The sequence below is a fragment of the Canis lupus genome, chromosome 18 (assembly GCF_003254725.2).
Source record: "Canis lupus dingo isolate Sandy chromosome 18, ASM325472v2, whole genome shotgun sequence".
Taxonomy (NCBI): domain Eukaryota; kingdom Metazoa; phylum Chordata; class Mammalia; order Carnivora; family Canidae; genus Canis; species Canis lupus.
The window spans coordinates 46,740,902-46,749,768 of NC_064260.1; the positions used below are offsets into that span (position 1 = coordinate 46,740,902).

Genomic DNA, 8,867 nt, shown 5'->3' on the forward strand with positions numbered 1-8,867 from the left:
GACCTGGGGGTATCTGTGCAGAGGGAGGACCTAGGGCTGGGCACGGAGGGTGGGCAAGGTTGTGCCAGCCCGGTGAACACAGACACGATGACCTGTGCCCACAGTCAACCTGAAACGAGGCAGCACTGAGCTCCCTGGCAGACCCTCTCATCCACAGGTGGCTCTTAGGCAAGCAGGGGTCTGTGAGGCAGGTAGAAGGGCCTGCTCCCTGTATGGTGCTCTCTGGGAAGGAAGCAACCTGCACTCCTAAGGGATAGTCAGCAGGCCTCCAGAAGGGTCTATGGGGGGCGTGGGGTGGGCCTGACCAGGTCCTCAGCCCTTTGGTCACAAGTGCCAGAGGCTCCGATGAGACACGGCTGACCTTCACAGTGGCTCAGACCACCTGCCAGAGCTTGGCTGCCTCCATCCACCCTGCAGCCCACAACAGCAGGAGATGCAAGGGACAGACACTAGGACAGCAGCAGACGCGAGGCACAGATGCTAGGACAGCAGCAGACGCTAGGGACAGATGCTAGGACAGCAACGGACGTGAGGGACAGACGTTAGGACAGCAACAGTAGTGAGGGACAGATGCTAGGACACCAGGAGACACGAGGGACAGATGCTAGGGCAGCAGTGGACGCGAGGGACAGACGCCAGGACAGCAGCAGATGTGTGGGACAGATGCTAGGACAGCAGCAGACAGGAGGGACAGATACTAGGACACCAGGAAACATGAGGGACAGACGCTAGGACATCAGGAGATGTAAGGGACAGATGCTAAGACAAGAGTGGACGTGAGGGACAGATGCTAGGACACCAGAAGATGCGAGGGACAGACGCTAGGACATTAGGAGACACGAGGGACAGATGCTAAGACAGCAGTGGACGTGAGGGACAGACGCTAGGACACCAGGAGATGCAAGGGACAGACGCTAAGACAGCAGTGGACACAAGGGACAGACGCTAGGACATTAGGAGACACGAGGGACAGACACTAAGACAGCAATGGATGTGAGGGACAGATGCTAGGACACCAGGAGACATGAGAGACAGATGCCAGGACACCAGGATATGCAAGGGACAAATGCCAGGACACCAGGAGATGTGAGGGACAGATGCTAAGAGCAGTGGACATGAGGGACAGACACTAGGACATTAGGAGATGCAAGGGACAGATGCTAGGACAGCAGTGGATGCGAGGGACAGATGCTAGGACGCCAGGAGACATGAGAGACAGATGCCAGGACACCAGGAGTTGCAAGGGACAGATACTAAGAGCAGTGGACGTGAGGGACAGACGCTAGGATGGGGGTCTGGGTCTCGGTCTCTGACCCTGTCGCCATAGCAAAGTGCCAGGTCATCGACTGCGCCGTGACACCAGTCCCAGAGCCCCCACACAAGTGGCTGCCACGTGTCCTGTGTCCCTGGGCAGAGACTCACCCCAGCCTGGACTCTCCCCGAGTGCAGGGCCCGGTACCCTGGCGGAAGGACACGTGTTGGTGACGGTGAGTCCACGTCAGAAGTCACTGGCACCGACAGAGCCCCTTGCCCGGAGGGCTCCTGCTCAGCCTCTGCGCTGCTCTGTCACTGCAGGGTCTCCGGCCGTGGCGGTGCTCACCTCCTTAGCACGTACAAAGGCCCAGGGGCCTAGAGGTCCTGGTAGGCACTCTCGTGCCCTTGGCAGCACAGGGAATGACTCCATGGACAGTGGCCTGTGTAGTCACACTCGGAGCGGCCAGTGCGTTCTCCATCCTAGTGTCCCATGTCCCAGAAAGCCCGTGTGTGCACACTCATGCACATGCACACATCTGTACACACGTGTGCCAGCCAGGCCACACAGGAGTCTCTCTCCGCTCATTCCATGCGGCAGACGTGCACAAACACTCGCAGGAATCACCGTGGGTCACGGTGGGACACCTCGTGGGAGCTTACCGAGTGCCGAGCACCATTTCCAGAGTCCCGTGCGTGAATTCTGTGCATGAATTCTTTCAATCCTGCCGCTGCTACCGAGGGAGGCTCCGCCGTCATCCCTGTCCAGCGCGTGGGGAATGGGGAGGCCGAGGGACTTGTCCAAGGTCGCCAAGCTCAGAGACAAACCCAGGTGGCCCATCAGGTGCCATGCAGCCCCCGCTCCCCAGACGTGTCCTCACTCCAAGGCCGGCCGCAGTGTGCCCCCGGCCCCCGGCCCCCGCCACGTGCACCCCAGAAGGCCCGCGGGCCGAGTCAGCAGTGGGTGCGCGGCGGCGGTCGGTGCGCGGCGGCGGTGGGTGCGCGGCGGCGGTGGTGCGCGGCGGCGGTGGGTGCGCGGCGGCGGTGGGTGCGCGGCGGCGGTGGTGCGCGGCGGCTTGCCGCAGCTCGGAAAGCTCCAGCCAAGCGGCTGCCCCGGGGACTGGCAGTGAAACCGCAGCAACTAGGAACGCGCTGGTTTCTCTCCAAGAGCTAAAGCACTAAAACAAAGTCATAAACACAATTACACCGTCTCCTGCCATAAATTAGGACGTTATGAAGCGCCGTGATCGATTCCCACTCATGCCCAGCCCTGTAAGACGGCCCAACCCCATGGGCCCGACCGAAAGGGTGATTTATGGGCGCTGTTGTCAGCTCCTTGCCGTGGGGGTGGGGCGCGCCCGAGCCCCGAGGAGTCCAGGGCCCAGCGCCAGGGGCGGACCGCGGGCCACAGGCGTGCTCCAGGGCCGGCCGCGCTGCCCGCTGAGCAGGACGTCCCTGGACAGCTCGCCCCAGACAGACAGGCACCCTGCTTCCTCTCCCTGTCCCCTTGGTTTGGGGGTTCCGCAGAGGCTCTGGAGTCCAGGTGCCCAGCAGTGCGCCCCCGCAGTGCTCGCCCCCAGGACTGGGAGGAAGGGCCCAGGCCCCGGGCTCTTGGAGCCTCATTCTAATTAGAGACAGAAACACACACATGCACACACCAAGTGTCTTGGGGAAAATACGGGCTGCTCAGGGTGGGGTGTGGTGGGAGGGTCAGGAGGGCTGTGGCCAGGGAGGGAGGTGACCTCAGATCAGGGATGTTGGTGACATCTCAGGGTGCAGGGAGGCTGGGGCAGGCTGCAGGAGCAGCAGGGACGTAGGCCACCATGTTTAAGGATCGGCCACGAGCTCTGGAGCAGAGTGAATGAAGAGGGAGGAAGGACGGGAAGCCAGAGAGCAAAGGGTGTGTGTGTGCCAGGACCACACAGGGACTCGGGCTTCTGACAGTGGGACAGCGGCTTGGGTCGGTGTGAGCAGGGCAGCGACGTGACCCGGCGTGTGTTTGGAAAGAACCACCATGCAGAAGCATGTTGAGGCAGAAAGCTGGCTGGCAGGCTACTGCACCTGTCCCAGCAAGAGAGGATGGCTGCCTGGCCGGGACTGGGCTGTGGAGGGGTGGGCAGGGGTCTCCCAAGCTCTGCAGACAGACAGAACACCGAGCCCAATGCCAGATCTTCAAGGCATGGCTGGGGCTCTGGGGGACAGGGGAGGTGGCCTTCTGCACTGAGCTCTCCAGCACAGGGCTCCCTCCTGGCCTGGCCAGCATGGGGGCTGGGAGGGGGCAGGCCAGGGAGCCCTATCCTGAGCCCCTCCTAGACCTGCCCTCAGCTGGGTGCCAGCCACACCCCTTCCTCCAAGCCGTCTCCAGGGACTCAAGGCCCTCCCAAGACAGTGGCGGGCCGGAGTCGCTGGGACCTGGGCACAGCTGAGCCTCACAGGTGCCCCAGGTCTGCAGCCAGGGAAGGAGGGAGAAGATGGCTTTTGGCAGCCCCACGGCACCCCCCCATTCCCGGCCCTTCACTCCCTCACCTCTGTGGTATCTGTGAAGTGAGGGAGCCAGGGAGAGCCAGGGGCCTGCAGGAGGGACGGGGTGGGGGTCAAGTAAAGGATAAAGTGAACGCACAGCCGGTGTGCAGACGTGCTGAGTGATCGCGGCCGCTCCCCATGCATGCCCCTGCTGTGCGTGCCAGGGTGCAGCCAGCTGGGGCCCCGGGCTCCCCAGTGCCGGGCCCTGCACCTAGAACCCCCCAGGTCCCGCAGCCCAGGTGAGTCCAAGCCAGTCTGCAGTTCCAGTTGCCCTGGGACCCTACCCAGGGCCCTAGGATGTCCGGGAAGAGGTCCCGCCCCACCTGCAGACGCCGATCAGGGGGGGCCCCAGGGCACCACGAGCTGCCTCTCGGGCGGGGGGCTCCCTCCCCTGGATCCCCGGCCTCAGCATGCCGCCCCCCGCCCCCGCCTGTCTCCCACCCAAGGGGCCAGGGCCATCAGCAGGTCTAGAGCCGGGATCAAGGCTGAGCAGGTCCTGCAAAAACCTCCCTTGAAAGACTCTTTTTCAAGATTTTCTTTTGAAAACAAATTCATAACCACATCACACAGGAACCCCGTCGCCTTGGGTTTGATCACCAGCCGCCTGGGGCCCTCTCGCTAGCTGTTACTCTAATTGCTTTTTTCTCCTCGGAGGGCCGCGTGCGTCGTCTGTGGTTATTAATCTGGTGAGTCGAGGCCAGGAACAAGGGCCCTTTTGTCGGCCCTGTCTTTTCAGTCTCTATCAGATTGCAAGGAACCGTGAGGTCTGAGATCCCCAAAACTGATCTGCCCCCACAGCTCCGGGGAACGGCTCCCGGTCCCTGCGCGTGGCTACCTTCCCCAGGGCCCCCACCAGGTGGATGCACCTCTCTGTAGCTGGGGTGTGGCCACGCAGCCACCCCAGCCCACTGAGCCATCAGTCCTACATGTGAGCCGGAGAAAGGCTCCCTGTGCTCAAGCAAAGGGAGGACGTGGGACAAGGCCACTCTGGGGGCCATCTCTCCAAAAAGTGACAAAGCGGGGCCCAAGGCCAAGCAGGACCTACCTGCCCTCACCCTCGCTTGGGCCCTCCAAAGCCCACAGGACCCAGGACCACCCTGACACCCTGCCCCAGAGCAGAAGAGTGTCCAACTCCACTGGCCATCGAGGGAGCAGAGGCTACCACAGGGCCTGGATGCTGGGCAGGGCACCCTCGGGCTGCTAAGAGCCAGCAGCGGAGCCCACAGCAGCCAAGGGTGGGAAGGGGGTGGCACTAAGGTCAGCTGCCAAGTCCCAGAGGGGGCAGAGCTCTGGGGTAGGAGGTAGGGGGCAGGGGCCCAGAGGGGCCCGCAAGGCCTGGGCCACCCAGCAGCAGGCGCTACACCTCTGCCTGCCCCGGCCGCCGGCCCGCAGGATGGTGCCGCACCCCCTCACCCCTGCCGCATCCCAACCACACTGCTGTTTCCTTTTTGTCCAAGAACACCCTATAAAGGCTTCCATACCCACTTGCACATCTGGGGGCCTCCACAGATGTTCAAGTGCTGCTGAGTGAAAATTTATGAAACCACAAATTCTCTTCTGTGATATATTTGCTGCTTTAATTAATGCCAAACCAATTGATCCCTGAGCTGGGGCCTGCGCCGCTAGATGACACGGAGCCACGCTGGGACATGCCACCTTCAATGCCACTGGTGTGCAGGGCCCGGGAAGCCCAGGTGACTCCCGCCCCAGGGGTCAGAAGAGGGGTGGGGCTTAAGTGTGATGGCAAGCAAGTCCCACCACCCCGTGTCCCCTCCTGCCTTGCTCACTGTGAGCGTCCACCCAGCCTTCTGAGCTCCATCCACTGGGATCCCCACTCTCACCCCCTCCCAGGACCGTTTGCTTTAGCCCTGACCCCTCCCCACCTCACCCTCTTGTCTTCCCAGCATGGAAGCCCAGGGGCGGGCGTGCAGGGGTGACATGGAAGAGGCAGGGGTCCCAGTTGGTGACCAAGAGCAAGACCTTCTCCTCCGGGAGCCTCGGGGTCTGTGTCTGCGGTTTGGGGTATTGGTCTAGTCTGTGGTCTCCAAACAGCTTTACAGAGAACAAGAGAGTCCAACAGTCGTCAGGGGATGGGGGTGGTGAGCTTGGGGGGGGTCAGAGAGCCGAGTGGCCTCCAGGCCCCTCCCCAGCCAAACAGAGAAACCCTGCACCACTTCCCTTTATTGCCTAAGTTCCCACGTCAGATTTACCTGAGAAAATAGAGGAGCAGCCCCCCTGGGCCTGGGTGATGGGGTGACGGGACCTCGGACAAGCAGCTGCCCCAGGGCCTGACCCCCCAGTGCCACCCCAGTCTGAGCTGCACCTCCTCTCCAGATCCAGCAGCTGCCTGGACCCTGTCCACCGGCTCACCACTCACAGGCCCCACAGCCCCTGCTGGCCTACTTTCTGTAAGCAGGTGCCTCTCAGCAGCGCCAGACCCGGGTGCACCCTGACTCCCCACACCTCCCTGGGCTAGTTTTGGCCTCATGCTCCTGGACATCCAACAGCCTCTACTGGGAATGTACCTGTTGGCCCCAGTCTACATGGCCCCCACCTTTGTTTCTGGTTCTGCCGGGTGACCCTGTCTGTTCACCATGGACAACTCCAGTGCTCAGAGCAGGGCAGGCTTTTGATAAAAGGGGTGTTGGGTCATGTGGCCAGAAGGAGCGCCCCAGCCTGACCCCTGGGAGATTGGTGCAGAGGGGGTCTTGACTTTCTGGCTCCCTGGGAAGACCAGCTGCTGGTAGGGGGACAGAGGGGCAGACAGAGGACAGACCCTACGACCCTCCAGCACTTCCCAGGGAGAATAATCTGTTCCACTTGCAGAAGGCGGTGGAGGGGAGGGTCTCCCTGTACCCTCATGTCTCCCAAGCACAAACACACACAGGGGGCCACTGCCATGCAGATGCACATTCCCTGCACACGCGGGTGTGCACAGCTCACACCTGCAGGCACCTCCCCTCCCCCAACCCCCCGACCCCGGCCGCCAAGCCCAGGCCCCAAGGCCACCTGCTCACCTGGGCTGCTCCCACCCAAGACTCATCCCTGCTCCTGTCTCCACAGGTGACACAGCTGGACCAGAGGCTGGTGCTCATCACGGACATGCTTCACCAGCTCCTCTCCTTGTACCATGGTGGCCCCCCAGGTGGCCGCCCCCCCAGCGGGAGCGGGGTCCAGGTGGTTCAGCCCTGCAGCTCCATCAACCCCGAGCTCTTCCTGCCCAGCAACACCCTGCCCACCTACGAACAGCTAACTGTGCCCCGCAGGGGTCCCGAAGAGGGGTCCTGATGGGGGCTTGGGGCCCCAGGCCTGCAAGGGAAAGTGCAGAGATGCCCTGTTCAGCCTGGCCCACCTCCCACCCAGCAGGGGCACCCCACCCCCCAGGTCACTGGCACCTTCCTCAAAGGCTCAAGAGACAAGCCCCTCCTTCCCAGGCCCCACAGCCCCCCAGGGGCCAGGCCACCCTGAGAGCCCCAGCAAGTGGGTACTAGAACTTGACTGGGTCTGGGGGCCCCTCTCTGCTCTGAGACCTTGGCCCCCCACCTCATTTGTATGGCAGTTGGGACACAGTGGCAGGGCTCAGTCTCAACCACCCCTCCCCAGGGGGGCTGGCATCCTAGGCACTTGTTCCATCCCATGTATGGCCAAGAAACAGCACAGGTGCATGAAGGCCCACCTGGGTGGCCCAGGGGCTTCCTGAGTGGAGACAGAGGGACAGTCTGGACAGGGTCTATGGGTACCCCACCCCCAGGCTCAGACCCAGGACCCAGGGAGGAGGCAGGCAGGGCAGGGCAGGCCCAGCCCATGCCAAATCCAGGATGACCATGATCAAGGCCTAGAAGCCTCACTCGGAGGGCCCCGGGCCTGGGCCGTGCTCTCCACTTGGCCGTGCTCTCCACTCTGCAGAGACGCCGGCTCAGGGGGCCAGGACTGTGGGGGAGGGGACCCTGAGGCCACCGCTGTCCCCGAGGTGTCCACTGGGGGTGGAACGTCCCCCACTTTGGACTGGCAGCTTCTCCTGCCCACTGCCCCCTGCACGGCCCCCACCTCCACTCCACACCAGGTCTGAGCCGCTGGGAAGAATGGCCCCGGGCGGCTGCTGAGCGAAGGGGGCGCGTGGGTGTCACGATCCCCGCACAAGACAGGGGCTCCTCCTGGGCGTCATGTCTCACAGAAATCAGAATAATTTGTGGTGATTTGGAATCTGTGTTTTAATGAGTTTCACGGTGTGATTTTGATTTTTAATTGTGGCGCTTTTCCTAATAAACGTGGAGTCACGGAGTTGGTGTCGGGCCAGCACTCACCCTGGTGACGGAGGGCACGGTCCGCCTTTGGGACCACCCCGTCCTCCTGTCGAGCTGCCGCCCCGCTTTCAACACTCCGGGGTGTCCTCGTTCTGTGTGCCCTGGCCTGGGAAGGGGACAAGGACGGAGCCCCCCGCTCTCTGTGAGGAGGGTCTCCCACGCTGGCCCAGAAGCATGTCGAGGCCAGGCCGTTACCGCCCCAGCCCCAGAGCCAGCACCCGGATCAGCTCTGTCCATAAGAGCTGAGTGGACGGAAGGAACATGGCCAGAAACACGGCCTGCCCGCCGGCCTTTGCTGGAACGTCCTTCCAGCCCTCACCTCCTCGTATTGAAGTCACTTCTTTGGTCTATGGCCCAGCTCAAAGCCCCCTCCTGCAGCAAGCCCTCCCTGCAAGCCCCTCATGAGAAGCAGCCCTCCAGGCCTCAGGACCCCTCGAGGGGACAGGGCTGATGGACAAGATGGTGATGCCCAGAGGCCAGCACTGGGGGTGGAGCTCGGGGACCCTGTCCTGTAGGTTCACGTCCCCCACACCAGCTCCACCCTCAGCTCCTGGGCCACAGGGTTGGTATGGACAGGACAGCGCCCTAGTCTTCCTGCCCTCCCCTGCCCCCCGACCTATGGACATCGGGGTGCCCCACCTCCTCCTGGGTCCATCTTTCTTCCCTTCCTGCCCAGTGGACAGGACTCCTACAGTGTCCAGGTGGCTGCCCATTTCACAGAGGAAGGGGCTGGTGTTCAGAGAGCTTGCTGAGGCCATGGATCCAGTCAGAAGCTCTGGCCCTGGTTGG

At 62.7% G+C, this 8,867-nt stretch overlaps 1 protein-coding gene across 3 annotated transcripts in view; it reads left to right on the forward strand.

The window, feature by feature from the left end:
- The window catches only part of KCNQ1 (potassium voltage-gated channel subfamily Q member 1), a 324,161-nt gene extending 316,106 nt beyond the window's left edge, over positions 1-8,055 (forward strand). For all 3 annotated transcript variants that reach the window (XM_049096377.1, XM_025451838.3, XM_049096378.1), the window contains one exon: positions 6,838-8,055. In XM_049096377.1, the coding sequence (XP_048952334.1) occupies positions 6,838-7,062 (225 nt within the window). In that variant the 3' untranslated portion in view covers positions 7,063-8,055. The remainder of the gene's footprint in view (positions 1-6,837) is intronic.
- The last annotated feature ends 812 nt before the right edge of the window (positions 8,056-8,867 follow it).